General features: G+C 38.5%; 1 protein-coding gene across 1 annotated transcript in view; it reads left to right on the forward strand.

Annotated features, from left to right (window-relative positions):
• The window catches only part of LOC149180318 (uncharacterized), a 256,522-nt gene that overhangs the window by 79,082 nt on the left and 154,529 nt on the right, over positions 1-22,911 (forward strand). Inside the window, exon 8 of the mRNA XM_089413843.1 lies at positions 6,412-6,507. Coding sequence (XP_089269969.1) covers positions 6,412-6,507 — 96 coding nt within the window. The remainder of the gene's footprint in view (positions 1-6,411; positions 6,508-22,911) is intronic.

Raw genomic sequence — 22,911 nt, forward strand, 5'->3', positions numbered from 1 at the left:
TAGACCTGCTACCCACCAAAAGGTGGGTAACCCCATAGGAGAAAATTTTCTCCTATCTTGGACAACCAACCAGCCAACCGACAACCTTATACATTGCTCAGTTATGATGATATGCCACATTTATTTGCTATTTGCACCAGTCATACACCTCTCACCATCCGACATTCCTCTTGAATGAAGGTGGCTACCACTCAGTAGGTACTCTAGCCATTTTTGCAATCAAGTGCTTTATGTTTTGGGCATTCTAACGCGGATAAAGCGGTGATCTGAATGATTGATTGATCTTGAATGTAAGCTTGTTCTCTCACTTTCCTAGGAGGGTTAGTCTTTAGCCCTAGTCCAATAGAACCTCGCTTAAGGCCTTAGTGTTATAGGAGGGGCACTGCGTGGAAAACTTGGATTGAAGTAACATGTCCATAACCATTTGATACTTACCATCCTCTTCATCTCACATTCATCCTTTGGATTTGCTGTCATTGGTTCATTAGGATTTGACACCCACACATCCACATCCTTGAATTAGGGCAGGAAAACTTTGCCTTGGAGATTGATGCAACTAAAAGAAAGATAAAAGCATAATTTGGCCACAACAAAAGAAAAAGAAAAGTTAAAATGAAAAAGATGGCTATGACATAATTACTGTGTGGGAAAAAGCCTAGCATGAGCTCTACCCCCCTCATTAGTCATCACTCGGTTCTTGAACACTAGATGCTCCATTACATCATAAGGAACCATTGCATGTACCAAGTTCCAACGCTGGTGAGTGAGAAATTGACTCATCCTTAAAGGTTAAATAAATGCAGGCTTGGACACTTGAGCTACGCTCCATGTCAAAACATTATCAAAAAGAAGTCAAAGGCGCACCAGAGGGGTGGAAAAAGTAGGCTGAGGAAAGGAACTCATGCCCCCATGATTTCCCCCTCCATACATCTATACTCTCAGGGTGTGGACCTTCATCAATTGGTCCCGTGGCCATGACATCTAGCCTTGAAGTCTTTCCACTCCATTGCCATTACTATCACTAACACCTATGAATCAAAGGGTTGATCTTGGACAGGTTACCTCCCCGTAGGGGTTGGAAGCACTTCGTTAGATTTTGGGTATCTCAGAAGATATTTCCGAGAGAGGACAACCAATCAATAAGTTGTTTGTTGGGTGATTTACCCAAAAGTGGGGTTTCGGACCCAAGGTGTGGGTTTAGGACCAACAGAGAAATAATAATTATTCTAAGGGTCAAAGAAGCTAAAGTCCTAGATCTAGAAGGTTTTCTAAGTGATCTAATGAAAATTATATAAGGAGCTTAAGGTGAGGTTCATAAAACATCGTTTGCAAGAGAGATGTAGCTCTCTTGTGCTAAGCATGTCCTAAGAGGGCCATGTTCTGCCCATAAGGCCGAGATACTCCTATAAGAAGGTTGAGTAGGGCTGGAAAGGTGCCAAGTTATGCTCTAAGGAGGTCACGTTCAACTACAACCAAGTGAAGAAGCCGCAAAGATGAATCAAGCCCTAGATTTGAGGGCTGAGGGAAGGAGAAAGAAGTCAAGGGCCTCTTAAGATTGCTTGGTCATGATTTGTGTCAAGGAATCAGGCGGGAATAGGAGGTCGAGGTCTGAAGGTAGGAGGTCGAGGGTCTCAAGATACCTGATCGAGTGAACAAAAGTATGAGAAGAGGGCCAAATAACTTCTGAGAATGTTTGAAGCAAGCCAAGTTCAAAGGAATGATGGGCAAGGGTATTAAAGGATCCAATTTGTCAAGGAGGAAGGGTCGAAACCCTAACAAAGTTTTGTTCTGTGCTTTCTTTTAGAAGAACACAACCCTAGCCTCTTTGCTACAGTTAGGCCGAGACCTCAAGGTGGCTGAGAAAGGGGCCGAGAATTCTCTAGATAGCGTGCAGATAAGGACGGGAAATGAAGACTAAGTAGCTTCAGATTAGATTAGATGTCCCTGTAGAAGGCTAAGACCCTTATCGATTTTGAATGAGAAGCCATAAGTGATGAATGTTGCAGATAAGAGCTCTCTGTTCAATGTGGATAATTGTTAACGAAAGATCTGAGGTTTGCTAGGACTGTGGAAGTAATCCAAGTCCTAGATCTGAGAGAAGAAGGACATCAAGGAGGTTCTGAGCATTATTCATGGAGGCTGTTCACAAACGAAGTTGTGAATAATGTGCTTAAAGTCTATTATGTTGTGGGTTGCAGGATGAAACTCACTATGAGTTGCTGATGTAATGTTGGCGCTGATTATGCAATGTTTTTGTGTGTAAGATCACTGTGAGAAGAAGATTTGCTAGAGCTGAGTATACTATGTATTCTAGAGCAACAAATACAATTGTGAATAGCTGAACTAAGGAGGCAAAAGGACTTGCCAAGTGTCAAGGAGGACAAGTGTAGAAAGGGCTGATCTAGTTGGGTTACTTCAACAAGTATGCTATGTGTTTGTTCTTGTCTATTTCTCATTGGGAAGATTGCACATTTGATGTTGTAGATTGCGATTCGTAGTGTTGTATACTGTGTATACTAGTTGTACTAGTGATCGAGGGACATGATCCCTGGGATGGGAGCCCCATGATTCTTTTATTGATGGACTAATAAAATAATCGAGTTTTGGGATCAAATTTCTGTGTACTAAATTGATTTCACTGTTGAAGATTTCAACGATGCAAAGTGCTAGTGGTTGAGGGTTCCTAGTTGCATCTCTCCCTGTTCCATAGCTATCACTTTCCATCTTACATTACAAGCCCTATATTCCACATCCCTTCTTTGGGTTCAACTAACCATTGGTTCTCTGGGATTTGGCAACATATACCCTCATACCTGGGTAGGTCCCGAAACTTGTCCTTGGGAGGTTGATGCAGCTAAAAGAACAACAAAAGGCATATGATAGCCACAAACAAAAAAAACAAAGAAGATAAAAATGCAAAATATGATCGGAACATACACATTAGCATGTGAGCAAAAGCCTAGCATGAGCTCTACCTCATTCATTATGGCCATCACCCGGTTCCTGAGCACATGTTTCTCTTCATATTATGAGAAGAAATCATTGCATGTCCCAACCCTTAGTGGGAAATGTGCTGCCTATGGTTGGATATGTTCTCTTACATGTAAGTACACACATTTAATGCTATTCTTGTTTTACTTTGTCATATGCATTGGAATGGGATTTTTTCTATACTAGGGCTAATTGTTGCATTGCATAATTGCGAATGTGTAATTATTGTTTCTATATAGCATCTCTCAATGTATGGGCCATGTATGATGAATGAAATCTCCTAGGGATAATACTACCATTGAATTTATCTTGATACGCCATATCTTTTTGCAATGTGAAGTATAAAGCTTTAAGATCACTTCTTCTTCCCTTAAAGGCCAAGCGAAGTAGTCCTTGAGGCCTCCTTGACTGCAAAACAAAGTCCTTTCTCATCATTCTCCTAGACTCCATTCTCCCCAGGGGATTATGCACTGGTATACTAATAGGTGGTCACTCAAAGAACCATTTTTCTTCACCTTTCCCTCTTCATTATAGGTCTAGCCACGTTGGGCCACCTAGGGCATCACTTTCCTGACAAAGTAGCCATTGAAAAAGTTCTATCTCCTAGCCTCTACTATGTTGGTGTGTCCTCAAGGTCTCCTCCAAATTTGAAGAAATTTCGACTTTGGGATTGTGAAATATCCCAGGCCCTAGGCTCTGAGATCAAACTTTGCCTTGGTGTTCCCTAGGCTAGTACCTCATAGGATCAATTTGACACCTTTAAGTGGAAATTCTTGTTTTGATCCTTCCCCTTCCTTGTCTGGGTTAAGATCATCATTGGTTGCTAGATTCTCTCTCCTTAACCTAGGCTGGGTCCACTTGGTCCCGTGTGGTCCCATACCTTTGAAAAGTTAATTCTTCAAGAACCACTTGGGAAGTCAAGTTCAATAAGGATTTTAGGGATTGGGAAACTCCTTTACAATGCATATTCCTCTAACTTAGCCCTTAAATCCTCACCTCCTTATCTTAGAAAGCTTTGTACCTTGCTTGAAGAGCAAGCAAGCTCCACTCTTAACCTCCTTCTAGGAAAAGGATCATTAAGGTCACTTCACATCCATTCGTTGATTCATCCTTCATAAGTGACTTTATATATACCAGGTCTCCTCCCATCGGTGGAAGTTCATGAATAGTAGGGAGGCTTAGCTGAGGTGACAGTGGGCTAAGTCTCCATTGTTTCCTTTGATCTAGTAGTTGTTCCTTTAAGAGTCGCTTTTAGGCCCCCTTGCTAGTTTGAGCGATAACACACCTCATGGATCATCACCTGACTATGGGGGCGCATAGTATTTACTAGTAGGATGGATCAGTGTCAGAGATGCAGTCAGATTCCAGGATGACAGTCGCAGACTAGTAGCAGTCAGGTGCTGGGGAGCGCAGTGCAGGGTTGGCAACAGTGCAAAGTGGCACAGTGCAGAGTCATCAACAATGCAAATTATTTAGTGACAATACAAAGGCTAGTAGCAATCAAAACTCGAGAGACAGATGCATCATACCGAACACAGTTGATTCAATATTTCAGATGCTTCTTAGTTGTAGTGGTTTCAGTTGCAACAACAGATGAGAGGGAGTTACAGTGTAGATGCAAGATTGGCAATAGTATGGCAGTGTCACCAACAACACAGATGCAACATTAGAGTTGCGCAGTGGTTGGTGGGCAGCAGTAGCCAGACATCAACAGTGTGATAGGAGATGGTACAGAGACAGGGTGTTGTGGTAGGGTGTGCAATACTAGAAGTCTAGAACACAATCCTCGCTAAGAGGGAGTGTGAGTTTTTGTAGCATCGGATGTGTTCTTATCACGAAATTTGGTGGAGGGGTTAGAATACATGAGATCTCCATAACCCAGAAATCGTTTTTGGAAATTCCACCTAGAGATAACTTAATTAAATTATTAACCTATTTTTTAATGTTTTTTAAGTCTAAACTTAGGAAAACTGGTTAATTAATCAAAATTAATTAAGTAAAGGTGAGAATTTTCTAAAAACTCACATGGATCGACTCCGATATGATCTTGGCCCTTGATTAAGTTTCAATCTTGGCCATTAGTGCTCCAATAGAAGATTATAAGAAGAAGTCAATGGGCACTTGGAGAAAACACTTGAGTAGTTCGATTTCCTTGGCATATCGATTTCCATAGAGCAACAATAGTTGCCGAAGAGCCAAAGATCGAAACAAAGACAATGAGGGGCAGGGACAGTCATCTGGAGGAAGTTTTCTAGATACAGAGAGGCAACAACAAGTCACATAAGTGATCCATGCAGAATTAGCGCAAGGACTGCGTAGTAGCTGAAGCAAAGAAGTTCGATTTAGCTGGGGAGGAAGTCGATTCAGCTTCCAGAGGCTGGGAAACTCTTCTAGAGGGTCGGAGAGTCACTTCCAGTAACAGAAACAGGCAAGGCGGCTTGCTTGGAGGCTGATCTAAGCCACACGTGTGAGATGCAGCGCAAAGACTGCATAGAGGCTCTACGTTGTGGTTTGGACGGCTAGTTTTCCAGGAGGAGCTAGTGCCGGGATTGCTTATGGAGTGAGAGAATTTCTTCTCTCTGACAATTTTTGTCAGATACTTGTTGTTTGGATTGCCAGTTGGACATCCATAGATTGTACTCAAATTTCACTGCTGCATAATAATAAAACCCTCAACTGCTGCACCGTTTTCCCAAGTTGAGTTTTTCCAGGGATAATTGTCCAAAAATAATTGTCATATTTTTATGTGTGTGTGCTAGATTTTCTCAGTTTCCAGCGCTATTTTTTTTTGCAGTTTATTTGTGAAAATCACAATGTGAATTATTTGATATTTGCCATAGAAAATAGCAGATAAATTGTTAAATAAATTAACAATTAGAAAAATAATTCCCAGTTGTTGTGATAGATGAAATTTTCACACGAACCAACCACATAAAGAGCAAGGATAGCCATGAAACAAGGTCAAAGTTGAAACCACATTTTCACCCAGAATCAAGCAAGTTTAAAGAGCAATATATTTTCCTTTACCACTGTGATTTTGATAAAGGATAGAATTGTAAGAGCTCAGTTCAAAGGTTTTGTCTTGTTTTAGTTTTAGTTCAAGCACGATATTGCTGCCTATATAATACTTTTGTTTATCGAATCAGGATTTTAAAATTTTTCCTTTTTCATGGTTCAGTTAAATTAAATGGATCTTAATTCCATGGTAATTGTCATCTTTGTATGGATATTTTTATGTTGTTTATGACAAGTGAAATAAATTTAGTATGTGATTCCTGCATATTAATCTTCCATGCCCATGCTTAAGCTTGGAGAAAATGTTATGTAGATGATGGACAGAATGATTAATTAGTTAATATGAGAAATGTTAGATAAACGATTCTTTGTTGTAGCAAAGTTACTGAGTGCTGCATTTCACAGGATGCTGCATTTCGGCAGCTTATGTTTATAACGATGCTAGCTTGGCAGCACCCATACCTTGAAGATGGAAGGACATCAGAAAACGTCAATTTACTGGTAAGTTGAATTCATTGATGCATTTTTTAATAAAACAACGCAAATATTGGATTGCAGATCTTAGGATTTGCCTATATGCAAGTGTTGTGGAGATTATACACCAAGAAATGCATGAAATTGGTGCCACTACGTATTCTAATGTTTGATACCTTTGTTTATTCCTCTATGCTCATACAATTTGCATGTACTGAGTGTAATTGTTTTGTTTTTCTCCAATGTCAATAGAAAAAAGGGTTGCAAAAAAGTAGAGTTCAGGTAGGCTTGCAACATCCACTGGATGTTGACTTTCACAAATTGAGTAAAACAATTGTACACCAAAAGAGTTCAATCATTTAATCTTGCAAAAGCGGTTGAAAGAGTAGAGTTTTATGTATCCTCATGACATGTTTGCTGAATCTTGCTTTTCACAATTTGTCTAGTAAAGTACTCTAAAAATGTGCATGCAATTCATTTTGCAAGTAAACCACGAACCATAGGATAATGCATCTGTAGGGATGCAATAAAGAGGGAATCGTTAATATGTATGGAAATAAAAGAAAGGTATAGGTAGGGAACTAGTGGTTCTTGTTCTATGGTTTCATTGATCAACACAGCCTCATGAGGGTCCTTGTCAAATGTTTTTTCTTTTTCCAAACCCTCTTTCATTATACGTTTTTCTCTAATAGGGAGTGGTGTTTCCCAATGCCTTTCTACTGTGTAGGTCTATTATCCTTTTTCTCTTTGCTTTGCCCTCAAAAGATTTCTTTGGTTTTTTTCCACTTTTAATCTGGCTCTTTGGGCATGAAGCTGCCAAATGTCCATAGGCAAAATGAGATCTTCATTTGAAAGCCACCTGTTTATAATCTATTTTTGGTTCTATGTTGTACTTTCTGCTTCTAACTAGATTTCCACGAGAAGACTAGCAAAGTCTACTTTGACACACATTCTCGCGTAAGTGCAACTCAGGCATTATATTTTCTATCTTTGGCATGGGTTGACCTACTTAAAGTGAATCTAAAGCTCTCATCAAGAATTTGGCCTGCCTAGTCAACTATTCAAAATAGTTGTTGTAGACATCAATATTTCATTGTATTTGTTAGTTAGTGTTTTTGCACGAATAATATTATTTTATTGTAAGATCTTCTATCTCTATCTCTATATAAAGAGAGCCCCTTGTTATCACAATACCAAACACAAAGGTGAAAGGACATGTTACCACCCAAAATAGCAGTCTTGTCAATGTCCATACAAGATGGTAGGATGGCACATACAGGAAAGTGCTCACTATTGCCTTTTCACGAGTCCCCTCTCCTTAAGCCCAACTACTACGTAAATGGCTATGGGAGGATTTCCAGTACAAATTGCTTTACCTAAGAGATTGATAGACTAGTGCTTTAAAATGCAGTCTAGGATGAAGAGGGGTTATTTCTTTCTTATTAAGCTAATCTGGAAATGATCTTTATGCAGAAAATAGTGTAAACCAGCAATGAAATTTACTCTAAACTCATGATATTAAATTTGTAAATAGCTCAAAAGAGTAAACAATTAATATTCTTACCAAATATAGATGATATCTTTGAATTGTGCCTTCAATAAGGAACTGTCCTGTGCTATTCTGCTTGCTATCCTGTAACTACAACTTTGAAGAAACACAAACAACAATATATATTATAAATACCTTTCCAGGGCCACCCAAAAGTGTACGTACACAAAATTGATGATCAAGGGGTGGGGGAAGTTATTACAACGATGATAGATCAACTTGACCCTTACTAAGCTTCAGATCTGCAACAAATCCGTGTTTCCAAATTCCAACCAGTTGGAAACTTGTTGCGTGGGTCTTGGGATTAAATTCCCATTAGGTGAAAACTCAGAAATTTATTTCAGCTAATAATTTAAGCTTCTAATGGTTGGAATAGGCTCTAAATAGCTATATAACAATGATATAAACTTCAGACACAAATCTGGAATAATACAGGGGTTTGGGTGATATATACTTACTTGGAAATGGCCCTTGTACTTTGATCTGTAGTGTATATTCCTATAAGTTAACACAGATCTGCAGAATAGACTAGATATACCTCATGAAATGTGTGTTTAAAGCCTAAAAATATTGTATATATTTCCCTTGGATCAAATATAAATTGTGGCTCAAAACCCCAAGGGATAACTAGCTATCTGGAGATAAAACTTAGAAAATATATATATATATATATATATTTTTAATTTTTATTTTATACGACATGAAATTAAAATATTTTGATATTTTGAAATAAGATGGTTGCTGAGATATGGTTACCTTGGCCAAACATTATCATCCAATTGCCAGGTTTTGAATTCCAATGACTCTTAAGTTAGCCTTGCACTTTGGACAAGTGATGGGCTTGGAGTCAAGAAGATTCATTGCCCCCCCCTTTGTTTAAAATAGCTCCACAAGTTTCCAGATCCAACTAGGGTTGACTTCTAGCGAAGTTTCTCCAATCTTTGGGTTGACTATGGGGTTGGTTGATATCTTCATCTAGTTGAAGATATCCTCTATAGGGATTTGTTTGTGCAACTGTCAGGTCCAATAACTCCAACCTCCAACAAGGTTACAACGGAAACTAGTGCCTTGGTTGCCCCCTCCACATGACTATGTAATGCCTCAATGGATCAACCCTCGAACCGTTGGGTCATTTAGATTTACCCGTCTCTATCTTATTAAGAACAACTACAATAGAAGCTAAGAAAAAATGGAATAGAAAGAATCAACTCACAATGTACACAAAATTTGCAATGAGAAGTTATATTATGCCATTTGATCTTGCAGTTCAACAATAACAAAAATGGGAGGAAGATCTAGCCTTTTTATAACTTTCTTTGTAATGACTAGATAACAACTAGTTTGACTCTCCCCCAAAATATTATTATTTGTGTTGTCGTCCACATGTTGGAGACCAAGTCACTTTTTACAAATAAAATAATTCTTTGCATTAAAATTTCACCCACAAGAGTGGTTGATTTACTTGCTTTTATGAATAATTTAGCATGAAAAGGCAATATTTGACTTGATTTGACTTCAATTGAGGTAAATAGGGTGAATGGTAGCCCAATGACTTGCCCTTGGACCCAAAACAACTAGTTTTGACCACTTTTCACTCACGTGTGGCTAGAAATGTGAATTTACCAGTCCCAAAAACTGCCATGTACAAAAAGTACCCTACAAGGTATGCTCAACATTTTTCTTGATTAAGGCAGGCCTATCATGAGGATTCCAATAAGTTCTCACCTATCTAGTTTGGACCTAGGACATTGCCTCTATGCCCTTTTGAATCTTGCTACGTGTGAGTTGGAAATGAGGTTGATATTTGCTTGCATGAGTAAAATCTTGCTTGATTTATGGATTTTGGCATTTGTTTTTTTTTTTTTTTTTGTTCTTTTTTTTTTGTTTTTTGTTTCATTGGAGCATGATTCACTTGAACTTTGACATTACGTTTGCCCATGCATGCCAAAATTTCACCCCGTCTTTCAACTTGGAAGCCACGTGCCACTTAGAGAGGGTATGACCACCTTTTGACTAGAATTTTTGAATAATGCCTTCATATTTTGCCAAAACTTTACATGGCATGTATCTATACATTATTTTGAGCAATTTGAGACCATGTTGACTTTTTCACTTCGGCACCCCACGCATTGGGAAACATGAACTTCCTCGGGAAACATGAATCACTGAGAATCTTGACAGTACCATGTTGAGAATTGTCTGATAAAAATTGTACCAAAGCCAAGGATGCATATAGGCTCTATTACACATGACCATGTGGAAAGACACAGGTGCGCATGACATGGGCTAGACTAGTTCTACAATTGTGATCATTGTTACCCACCAAAATGGGTAATCCCCTAGGAGATTTTTTTTCTCATATTTTGGACAACCAACCATCTAGCAACCCTACACATTATCTTGATGATATTGATATGCTAGCTCCTCCACCATCTGAAGTTCTGGACTAGTCACTACACCTCTCACCATTTGATATTCCTCTTGGCTGAAGGTCGGCTACCAATCAATAACTACATTGATCATTTTGCAATTGGGTGCTTTTATTTAATGTTTTGGGCATTTAGTATTGATAAAGGGGTGATTTGGATATTTTGCTTTTGGAGATCTACACCTTGGGAAATTTTGCTTTTGGAAATCTGCACCTTGGGAAATTATGCTTCTGGATGCAATAGATATCCCTATCTTTCTCTTTTTTCCTTGGAGGTAGTTGCCCCATGTTGAGAAATCTAGGGCATGAAGTTTAGTTGATTTCTCTTGTAATGATAACTGCTTATGAATTCTTTTTTACTTCTTTAGTAAATATTCTCTTTACGTAGATTATTATAATGTTCTTCTTCATCAAACAACTACCAAAGCATAAAAATAAAGGGACAAGAGACATAGAATATAGGTGATCAGCGAGGGCCAAAACCTCTCCAACTTGAGAGGAAAACCCAAAACAAATTCTTCTTCTTATAGAGACTTCAATTGACGAATACCAAGATCAAGACCCTTGACACAATAACCTCTCCAAGACCAAGTCACAAGCCTTCTTGATTCAACTTCTTCTTTCTTGAGTCAACGATGGTCAAACTTCTTCCTTCTCTCACTAACTCGGCTATCCTTCAGATTTCGGTCCCTTGTTTCATATCTACAACTTTCGGCCCTTCTTTAGAAACCCTAGTTTCAGTGCTTGAGAGAGAATTTGTTCCTCAATTTTCTTCGCTTGAGATGGAGACTCTTCTTCCTCAACTTGGCTTGAGAATCCACTTGATTTCTTCCTAAATCTTCCCTCTCAAGATGACTGTGATGTCTCGGTCCTTTTTGTAGTAGACAATACTATATTCTCGCACGTGTGAAGGTGTTAGCCCAAAACAATTCAGAAAAATGAACTCGGTGATGCTCCTTTTTTCACTTGCTGATAAAACCTTTCTTGAGATCTTCACACTTCTAGTCCTCACTATCTTGCTTGTCCGAATTATGTTCTCAAATTAAGGCTGAGCTGCCATATATATAGAGATCTTGATCCTTGAAATAGGCCAACTTGTCATTCTGGAAACATCTTCATCTCTTTTGAAGGCTGACATGAGGGAGAGATTGTGACAAGGTCTTGGAGGGTTTGTGACACAAGTAACTTTGCTTTTTACAATGTATAATATACCCAAATGGGTCTCCATACTTTGACATCGACTCAATAGACTTTATGACATGATGACTAACCCTAGAGGCTCACAATGGGAACCTTAACTATAAAATTCCTTGATCATGAAACCCATGATTCAAGCATTACAAAAAGAATATTATTTTCTTCTTTACATCAATTACATAAAATCACGATTACACATGTCATTATGAAGACCAATCCTAGTTACACTTTTCAACACTCCCTCTTAACTAGGGAGGTATTCATAATCCATACAAGGTACTTGGACATTCTCAATCTGAAGAATTCTCATAAGAAGAGTTGGATTGGTAACCCATCTATTTAGCATCATATCATCCAACATTGTCATATAACAAGGCCTTGACTAACAACTCTATCTCTCCACAAGATCAGAGCACAATGCTGGCGAGACCAATGATTTAGAGACACCTTCATCATTGTCTCTCTCGGAGCATACCCCACTCGGGTTTTCTCAGAGTATGTTCCCCAGGACTATTATTATCTTGGATTCCGAGTCCTCAAAGAATATTGGTCCTATATGACTACTCTTATCTTGGATGCCCTAACACATCCTCAAAGAGTATCAGATGCCAGATGCTTACCTAATCCTCCATTCTATCTTCCCAAGTGAAGACAAGAATGATGTGTCTATCTCTCCCTCTTACTTAGGGAGGGTATACCTATTCCAATGAAGGAATGTACTCATTCCTGCGGAAGGAATGTACCTAAGCTCCCTCTTGGCTTGGGAATTTGCTTCCAAGTTTCTACCAAGTTAGAAACTTGTTACTGGGCTCCCTCTTAATTAGGGACCTACAACAACTCTTTAGGTGGAGATTATGGGACAACCAACTACTTAAATAACTCCTCCTTATGATGTCATGAACTTCTTTTTCTTTATTTAGGAGTCTTCATGTTTTTGGGACTTCTTCGTAGGGCAACAACCATCCATCACTTTCATCCATGAGTCATGTTGTGTCATCATTTCTTTCATTGGAAAGTGATCCATTAGTCCATATATGGTCTTCCTTCATGCCATGCTACCTTCTTCATGCCATGTTTCCTTAAGGATCTTTCATCTTGCTACTTGGACATTAGTTGTGGAAGACATTCACAGCGCTTCCCTTGGCAACCCTACATAAGCCCAATCCAAATATTATTCAAAAATAAGAAATGAACATTGAATTAAAATTAACTTTGTGACGATCTTTCATCATGACATCTTCCTGTGAGCATCAACATCCTGCATACATATTGACACATCTCCAAAAGATATATATACTGTCAAGGGTCTCTTTCTTTTTCAAACTTCATTAAGGTCTTCATATCTTTCATGGAGATATCATAGTCAAATCTTTCAGTCCTTGGATGTTGATTGCCTCTTCCATAGTTGCATATTTCATGATCTCTTCCTTTCTTTCTTCACACATTTCTTTTCCAGGAACTTCCAATCAAAGTTCCTCCAATTTTTTTCAACCACCTCATATTTCATATGAGGACATATTATGTTGATTTCATCTAGTTGATGTGTGACCCATGCCTTCCTGCATCCTTTCAAAGGAAGAGATCATTCCTTTTTGATCATGCTCTTCGAGGTAGAGTATTCATCCATGTTACTTGCAACCATATGGCATGACTCTATTTTATCAAATACAAGCATACATACCTCATTTTTTTTTGGTCATTTAGCCTCCCTTTAGCAACTTCCTTGATTGAAAGACCTTCAATTCCTTGATCTGCTTTACTTCTTTTGACATCATTCTACCATCCCATGAATTCCCACAAGTTGGAATTCTTGAAGAAACACTTGCTTCCTTTTAGTCAACGAACTTTCCAATGAAGATTCCAACAGAGGATATTGAGTATCCTTATTTAGCAAATGTTTTCCTTTTGATTGATGTATGATGTCCTAGATGACTTTTCCCTTTTTCTCATAAGCACCATTTATGCTTCTAATGAGGTTTCCAAGAGTTGAATCTTTCCATAGGTGACTGCCATAGACTTCTATTTCAGCTATGTATCATGCTTCCCTATGATGATGTTACGAGCTCTTGCTTTTTAATGCTTCTATGATGCCATCTCCTAACATGATTGTTAAGATTGGCAACTAGGGCCAAACTTCATGTGGGTCTTCTTATTTATGGAAGCTGATATTTTTCTTGGATTCCTCTTGTCGAGAGGTGTAGGATTGATCTAAAGATCATTTGATTCTGACATGTATTCATGGAGATATGAATTTATTTGTGTTATTTGACAATTTGTCAAGGTCGGCCAGCAACCAAATTACCCCATCTCAACCTCAACGTTGCACTATAAATAGAGGTGGCCTTCAAGTCATTTTCACACACACTTCTCCTAAGATCTCTCTCCACTCGTTTGGATTTGGTGGCTAGAGAGATCAAAAGGGAGAAGCCCTAGATGCAGTTGATGGAGGAAGTCTATACTCTGTCTTAGAGGAGGTCAAGCCATGCCCTAGCCACAGAGAAAAGAAGGATCTGGCCGCAGTTATAGAGGGGAGCTCTAGCCCTAGATGCAGTCAAAGGGAGCTTCTATATGCAGCCTAAAAAGAGCCCTAATCTGCTGATCTAAGAGGCTCTAAACTCGCAGTCATAATTTGCCTTAACCACAGTCAAAGAAGGAGGTTCCAGCCACAGTCAAGAGTGGCTCTTCTACGCAGCAAGGAGAGGCTTTCTATACGTTGTCTAAGGGAGCTTCAACGCTGTCAAAGGAAGCCCTAAAAGATCCATAGCTGCAGGCAAGAGGAAGGCTTCCATATCACAGTAAGCAGCAGTCAAGGGGAGGCTACTTCACTGTATGAAGGAGGCCCAACCGAGACCTAAATGAAGGCCCTAATCCACAGTTAGGAAAGGTCCTAATCTGCTGTCCTAAAGGCACTTATACGCAGTCCAGAAGAAGCCTTTGTATGCTGTAAATGAAGGCCCTTATACGCTGCCTGAAGTAACCCTTAAACGCAGTCCTAAAGGAGCTCTCATCCACTGTTAATGAATCCCTTATTCACAGCTACATAAAGACTCTCATTCACAGCAACGTCAGCCCTATAACGCAGCAAGGAAATGTCTTATCACAGCATTACATGTTTGCTGTAGGTGACTATGTGATAAGGAAGTTGGTATGGGCATGTCATAAGAATTGTTTGCTAAGGTGAACACATTGAAGGAATGTGTTGAAATCTGCTCCATAGATCAACATTCATTCTCAGTTACGATGATTGCAAGTGTTGCTGCATTGATGAGGTTTTGAAGATATTTTCTTCGGTGTTGCTATGTGCCAGGCCTCAGGCCATAGCACCATAGCAAGGGTTACCGTGGGGCTGCTGTCTTAGGACTGTTTGGAGATTGTTCAGATCAGCCATTCATCATAGTCAAGGGAGTTTGGGGTTGCAACCAGAGTTGCTGGAGCAACTAGCAATTTGAGGAATGCTGCATCAGAATATGCTTCAGCACTCTTGATGATTGAAGACTGTCATAATGATATTCGTTCTACTGCTGTCATAAAATATCAGATTTATGTATTTGTACTATCTCTCTTTGCTGAACTATTGAAGAATATAAGAAGAATTGATCGAGGGTTTCCCCACATTGGGGTTTGTCCCTGGCTGGTTTCACATCTTGTGTCCTCTTGTCTTGGCTTGTCTTCTGCTGTTTATGTTTATGTTCTATCTGCACTTTATTATCATGCTGATGTGATTGCTAATATGAAATTGATATTGAGCTAATATGAAATATTGAAGTAAATTGCTCTAAGCATAGAACATACCAAAATTAACAATGATGCATCCATTATGCTTTCGTAGTGACTCATGAAAGCCATATCTTACAATGGAAAAACTTGAAAAGAACTAGGTGAGTAAACCATCTTAGTCATAGTAGATATATTTTACTTCCTCTTTCTTGGATTTCTTCCTTTCATCTTCCTCGACTTCTTCGGTGATATGTGCTTCTTCTCTTCTCGTTTTGTTATTGTCCTTCTCGAGTTTAGGACAATCTCTCTTGTAATGCCCATATTCCTGACATCCATAGCATTGAATCTTAGCCATGTTCTTCTTTCTTCTATAAGGACCAAATTTCCCAAACTTTCCTTTTCTCTTTGCCATAGCAACATATGCTTGATTTTGCTCATTTGATCCTACATCAGTTTTTGCCTTCAGTCTGGTTTCTTTAATTTTTCATAGTGACCATAGATCCTGGAATGGAGTAGCTTCTTTCTTCCCATAAATGCTTGAAGTAAAGTTACCCTACTCCTTTTGTAGTGCATTAAGTACTACGGTGGTCATCTCATTGTCAGACATTATTTCTCCCAAATCTTGAAGTTGATCCCTTATTTCGGATATCCTCATTAAGTATGAGGCTATTCATTTTTATTTTGATATGCTTAGCTTGTAGATTTCTTGCCTTAATGAGATAACCTCTCCTGCAATGCTTACGGAAAACAACTCTACCAGTTTGTCATATATTTCTTTTGAAGTTTCGAGTTTAGATACATATGGGATGAGGGGATCCTTGATGGATTTTATGAGAATTCTTTGAGCCCTTACTTCCCATTTCATAAACTTTGCAAGTGCTTGAGTATCTTCTTTTGTTGGTTTGGTGGTTGAGCCTTTGACATGTTCCATGACCTCATTTTCAATGAGATTCAGATTTGTCCTTTTCTTCCATGCAAGAAAGCTTGAGGCCCCAACCAATTTGTTGCTTTCCTTGCAAAAAGACATTTTGACAGATTCATTTGTAGACATAAATATACTTACTTGTGAATATGCTTCTTCCACTTGCTGCCTCCTTGAATTTGATGATGATATAGATAATAGAGAGCTTCTCCCTGATGAAGATAGTTCTCTTCAAAAGTGATCCTTGACTCCACAAAGAGGGAGATAAATTTAGATCCTTTGATGGTGATGTCCTTGATTATGATGATCAATGATAACTTTTTGATGATGTCTTGATGCTTCTTGGATGTATCTTATTTAATGGTAAGGACATTGCTTCAACGAGAAAGAGAGAACTTCAGAATTTTTTGAAGATGATGATAACGTCCTTGATCTTGCTTCTCTTAGATGAATAGTCTTCAAGATACTTTGATTTGTAGGTCTTCAACTTGAGGAGGGTCTTTGTGGTCTTTTGAGGATCCCAAGACTTCTTCTGGTGTAGACTTCTTCTTTGATCTAGGGTTTTGACACTTCTTTGTAGATATTGACTTTGCTTTGATGTCCTTCGAGATTTGATCCTTGAGTGCTTGTGTGTCTCTTGCTGAGATGCCCTTTCCTAGATTGTCACCTTAGCTTTGATATCATGTTGAGAAATCTAGGGCATCAAGATTAGTTGATTTCTCTTGTAACGATAACTACTTGTGAATGCTTTTTACTTTTTTTAGATTAAAATCTTCTCTTTACTTAGATTATTATAGTGTTCTTCTTCATCAAACAACTATCAAAGCATAAACAATAAAGAGACAAGAGACAAAATATAGGCGATCAACCAGGGCCAAAACCTTTCCAACTTGAGAGGAAAACCCAAAACGAATTCTTCTTCTTATAGAGACTTCAATTGACGAATACCAAGATCAAGACCATTAACACAATAACCTCTCCAAGACCAAGTCACAAGCCTTCTTGATTCAACTTCTTCTGCCTTGAGTCAACGATGGTCAAACTTCTTCCTTCTCTCACTAACTCGACTATCCTTTAGATTTCGTCCCTTGTTTCAGATCTGCAACTTTCGACCCTTCTTTATGCTAAGGATTCGGTGGGAAATGTATATGTTAATTCTCTTAACTTGATAACTGTTTGTGTTAGATTTTTACTTATTAGCTTTGATCTTTGTTAGTTTGATATACAATACATCAAACAACTACCAAAACAATAAGAACAATGACAAAGTATGTAGGCTCCAATCCAGGGACAAAACCCCTCCTCTTGAGGGGAAAACCTGTAAAATCTATTCTTATCGCTTAGATCTTTCAATTGACAAATACCATGACTTAGACTCAGATAAGTACCCTCCAAGATCAAGTCTTCCTCAACCTCCTGCTGCAATATCTTAGACTTCCCTAGTAAATCCGAAATTCAGCCCTAGCAACTGCTGCTGCTTCACTAGGAGACTTCAATCTCCTTCTTGCTGCTCTTCCCTTGATCTTGCTTGCCTTGATTTGAGTCTTAGGGCTAGAAGGAAACCCTAAGTGACCTTCGCTTGCCTTCTAGCTCTCGCTTCTTCCAAAATCGAACTTCTAGACTTCTCCAATGCAGAAACCCTAACTTTGCATTCCCAGAAGAAAGTAGAGAAACCCAAAACACTTCGACTTCTTCGTCGTACTTCTTTCTTTGTCCTTCTGTTGCTTCCTTCTTCGTATGAGAGATGAGTGAGAATGATCCAAATGGAGGACGAGTTTTTCTTATATATAGGCTTCCTTCAAGGGTGGACATGTCTCTTCACTTAGGCTGACTTGACATCTTATGTAGGCCGACTTGATCTTGGAGGTATTTTAACATTTTCAAGACAAATAAATTTTCTTTTACAATTTACAATGTGCCCATAGGGTCTTCCATATATGACAATGACTCTTATACCTAGGACAAACCATAGAAGCACTCAATGGGTGCTTGACCTATAAAATGAAAGAACTTGAGCATGAAACCCATGCTCCAATAATAATAATAATTTCTTTTTCAATTTATATATACAAGAATACATTTCATACTAATGAAGACCGAACCTAGTTACACATTTTTCAACACTCCTTAACTAGGGAGGTATTCATAGAAGATACATGGTTATTCTCAATCTGAAGAGATCTCATAAGAATGGTTATTCTCAATCTGAAGAGATCTCATAAGAAGAGTCAGATTGGTAACCCATCTGTCGAGCATCATGATGACCAACATTGTTATATAGCAAGGCCTTGACTAACAACTCTATCTCTCAACAAGATCAGAGCACAATGCTGGTGAGACCAATGATGTGTAGACACCAACATCATTGTCTCTCCAAGGTACATACCCCACCTAGGTGTTCCCAGAGTTTGACCTCTCGTTGGACTATTATTATCTTGGGTAGCCAATCCTCAAAGAATATCGGTCCACGACTACTCTTGTCTTGAATGCCCTACCACATTCACAAAGAGTATCAAATGCTAGATGGTTACCCAACGCTCCATTCTTTCTTCCCAAATGAAGACAAGAATGCTTGTGTCTATCCCTCCCTCTCAATCTGAGAGGACAAATCCACCAAACCCAACTTGTCCCTTAAGTATACAAGCTTCTTGTTTGGAAGTGATTTTGTCAATATGTCAGCTACTTGCTCATCAATGGAGATATACCGTAGCTGCACCACACCATTTTGCACTAGGTCTCGTATATATTGATACTTGTTGTTGATATGCTTTGTCTTCCCATGAAATAGTGGGTCCTCATACAAACAAATACAACTTGTGTTATCACGGCGTATCACTGTAGGGTTCATCGATCCTTCAAATAAGTCAGACAACAACTTCCTTAACCAAACTGCTTCCCGACTAACGTCACATGCTGCAACATATTCTGCTTCTGCACTACTCAAGGCAACGATGTTTTGTTTTCTGCTCATTCACGAGACCATAGATGATCCCAGACTAAAACATCCTCCTATATTGCTTCTTCCATCTTGTTCACTGCCTCCCCAGTCGGAATCTATATAACCAATCAATTGAACATTATTCCTTCTATCATATTTCAGACAATAGTTGATGGTGACATGTACAACTTTCTTTCGGTAGCCCTATTTCAACCCAACCAGATGTTGTTCAAAAATAAAAAATGAACATCAAATCAAAGTTACCTTTTATGATGGCCCTTCATCATGACATTTGCTTTTTGCAAAATCAACATCTGCTTTTTACAGGATTTATTAAAGTCTTCATATCTTCTCTATGGAATGTCATAGCTAATTCTTCTAGTTATCAGATGTTGATTACTTATCTTATGTGACTATAGTTGCATCTTCCATGAATTCGTCTTCCTTTATTCACATATTGTTCCCTAGGAGCTTCTGTACATAGTCCCTTCATCTTGTCAACCACCTCATATTTCATATGAGGACATGTTATGTTGATTTCATCTTATCAATATGTGAACTAGTTCAAGGTATATGCCTTCACACATCTTCCTAAAGGAAGATATCCTTCTCCTTTGGTCATGCTCATGAGATAGAATATTTACCCATGCTATCTGCAACTATATGATGACATGACTTAATCTATCAAATATATACATACCTCTCTTCTCCTTTTGGTCATGTAGACTTCCTTTGGCAACTTCCTTTCCTTGCTTGAAAGTACATCAACCATCTTGGCATGCTTCACTCCTTTGTCACTATACCATCATCCTCCTAAACAATGGATCCAACATAAGGTGGAATGTAGACCATCAACGAGACACTTGCTTCTTCCAAGTAGAGATGAACCTTCTAATGAAGATTCCAAAGGAGGATCTTGATTATCCTCATCCCGCAAATGCTTCTTTCAAATAATGATGATCTTTTTCTATCATGCTAGATGACTTTCTTCCAACCATATTTACAACTATTTCGGTTGTCTTTTCATGCTTTCAATGAGGATATCATGTGCTACTTCCTTTCCATCATGATGACTACTACAATCATATGCTTCTAATATGATGCCATCTTCCAATATGATGCATCCTATCATCCTTGTGATGCTTCCTATCATGATAACTATCTTGTACAAAACTGAAAAGAACTAAGTGAAAGAGATTATCTCAATCATAGTAGAGATCTTTCACTTCCCTCTGATTTCTTCTTCTCAGGTTCTTCCACTTCTTTGGTGACATGGGCTTCATTCCTTTCTTTCCTTTTCTTGTTGTCCTTCTTAAGTTTAGGACAACCTCTCTTGAAATGCATATTTCTTGACATCCATAGCATTGGATCTTTGACATATCGATCTTCTTCTTTTTTTGAGGACCAAGCTTTCCAAACTTTCCTTTTTTTTTCCCTAGCCATGGCAGCAATTGCTTGAACTTGTTCATTTGATCCCACATCACTTTTTGCCTTTAATCTAGTTTCTTCAATCTTACATAATGACCGAAGTTCACTGAATGGGGTGGCTTCCTTCTTTCCATAGATGCTTGATACAAGGTTGCCCCATTCATTAGGTAGTGCATTGAGCACAATGGTGGTCATTTCTTTGTCAGACACTATTTCCCCCAAGTCTTGCAGTTGGTCTTGTATTTGTGACACCCTCATAAGCTAGGTTGCATGAAATGCTGAAACGTTTCGGAGTTTCTGAAACAGGTACATTTAGAAACGTCACCTCCCAAATATGGAAACGTCGGCTGAAACATCAACTGAAACATCATATATGTATATAAATATATAATTTTTTTTATAAATAAGTGAATAACACATTATCCTGTAAGAAAAAATGGAATAAGACCTATAGATGACAATTTAGAAGGAAAACCAAGTCTATATTGACTCTCTTAGATGATTACATGATGTTCGAGTTTCGGCGGAGTTTCAAAGTTTCGGGTATGGGTATGGCCCAAAACGTCAAGTTCCTAGAAGTTTTGTGCAACATAGCTCATAAGATATGAGGCTATCCTTTCTTCCTTTCATACTTTCATCTTGCATAACTCGGTTCTCAAAGATATGACTTCTCCTGTAGTGCTTACGGAGAACAATTCTACCAACTAATCATAGATGTCTTTTGAATTCTCTAATTTTGCTGCATAAGTGATGAGAGAATCCTTGATTGATTCTATTAGGACTCTTTGAGCCCTTGTTTCCCCCTTCATATATTTCGCCAGTGCTTGAGCTTCTTTTTTTGGTGGTTTAGTGATTGAACCCTTAACATGTCCAATGACTTCATTTTCTATGAAGATCAAGTTTGTCCTTTCCATGTGCGGAAATTTGATGACCCAACCAGTTTGTTGCTTTCCTTCCAAAATGAAGTCTTTTTAATAGCAGATCCAGACATAGATATAAAGTTACTTATCAAGTGAAGATGCTTCTTTGATGATGATATCTTTAACTTGATGCCTTCTTTGATTTTGATAATAGTTGATGATGATAGCTTCCTTGAAGATGACAATACTTCTTTTTCTGGAGATGCCTTGCTTTAATGAGAGGGAGATAACCTTGATGTATTTGATGATGATGGCTATGCTTCTTCTTGCTTCCTTAGAATGTAGAAACTTCAAGATGCTTCCAATGTGTAGTCCTTTTTGGAGGTAGGGTTCTTCTTGAATGTAGAGTCTTTGTGGTCTTGTTGTTGTTGTTATGGGTAGTCTTCCTTGATGCTCCTTAGATCCTTTCTTCAAGATGATGTGAAGACTCGTCCTTCTTGATGGTTTGATGTCCTCTTTGATGTCTTGACTTTCTTGATATCGCTTTAGTTGCTCCTTCTTCAAGCTGCCTTTCCTTGTCTTGTCACCTTAGCTTTGATCCCATGTTGAGAAATCGAGGGGTAGCTAAAATAGGTGATTTCTCTAACTTTGATAACTGCTTGTGATGTATTTTTACTTAACTTGATTATCTTCTTCTTTTACTTGATTATAATTAGTGTTCTTATCATCAAACAACTACCAAATAGTAAAGAACAATGAGACAAGAGGACACAAGATATAGGCCATCAGCCAGGGCCACAACCTCTCCTCTTGAGAGGAAAACCCGCAAGAGCTCTTATCTTTTTATAAAACTTCAAATGACGAATTCCAAGACCTAAGAACATTGTCAAAGTCCCCTCCAAGACCAAGTCAATCCTTCCTCCTTGATGAAATTTTCTTCTAGCAACTTCAATCCTAGCTATATCTACAACTTCAACCCCCAACAACTTCTTTTGCAATTTCAACCCCAACAACTTCTTCTGCAAATTTGAACCCCTGCAGCTTCTTTTGCAGAAACCCTAGATGGCACATGTGAGATAATTTGCTTCCTTTCCTTCTTCGCTTGGATTGCTTCCTCCTTCTTGATTACTTGGCTTGCAAGCTTAGTCTTTTAACACTTGATTTTAGTCTCCTAACGTAGCTGCAATTTTGGTCTTACTGTTGCAATTGATGCCCTAGTTTCCTTGCACGTGTGAAGGATATTAGCCCAAAAACAATCTCAAAAACTTCACTCTCTCCTTCTCCTTCTTTATTAGGTATTTGACTTACTTTTTCGTCCTCTTATCTTCTAAGGTCGAACTTCTTGTGATCTGGATAGATGCTCTCCAAGTGAGGTCGAAGTCTCATATATAT

The sequence above is a fragment of the Pinus tabuliformis genome, chromosome 3_2 (genome assembly GCF_031772625.1).
Source record: "Pinus tabuliformis cultivar Carrire ecotype Pingquan chromosome 3_2, CPIR1, whole genome shotgun sequence".
NCBI classification, from domain to species: domain Eukaryota; kingdom Viridiplantae; phylum Streptophyta; class Pinopsida; order Pinales; family Pinaceae; genus Pinus; species Pinus tabuliformis.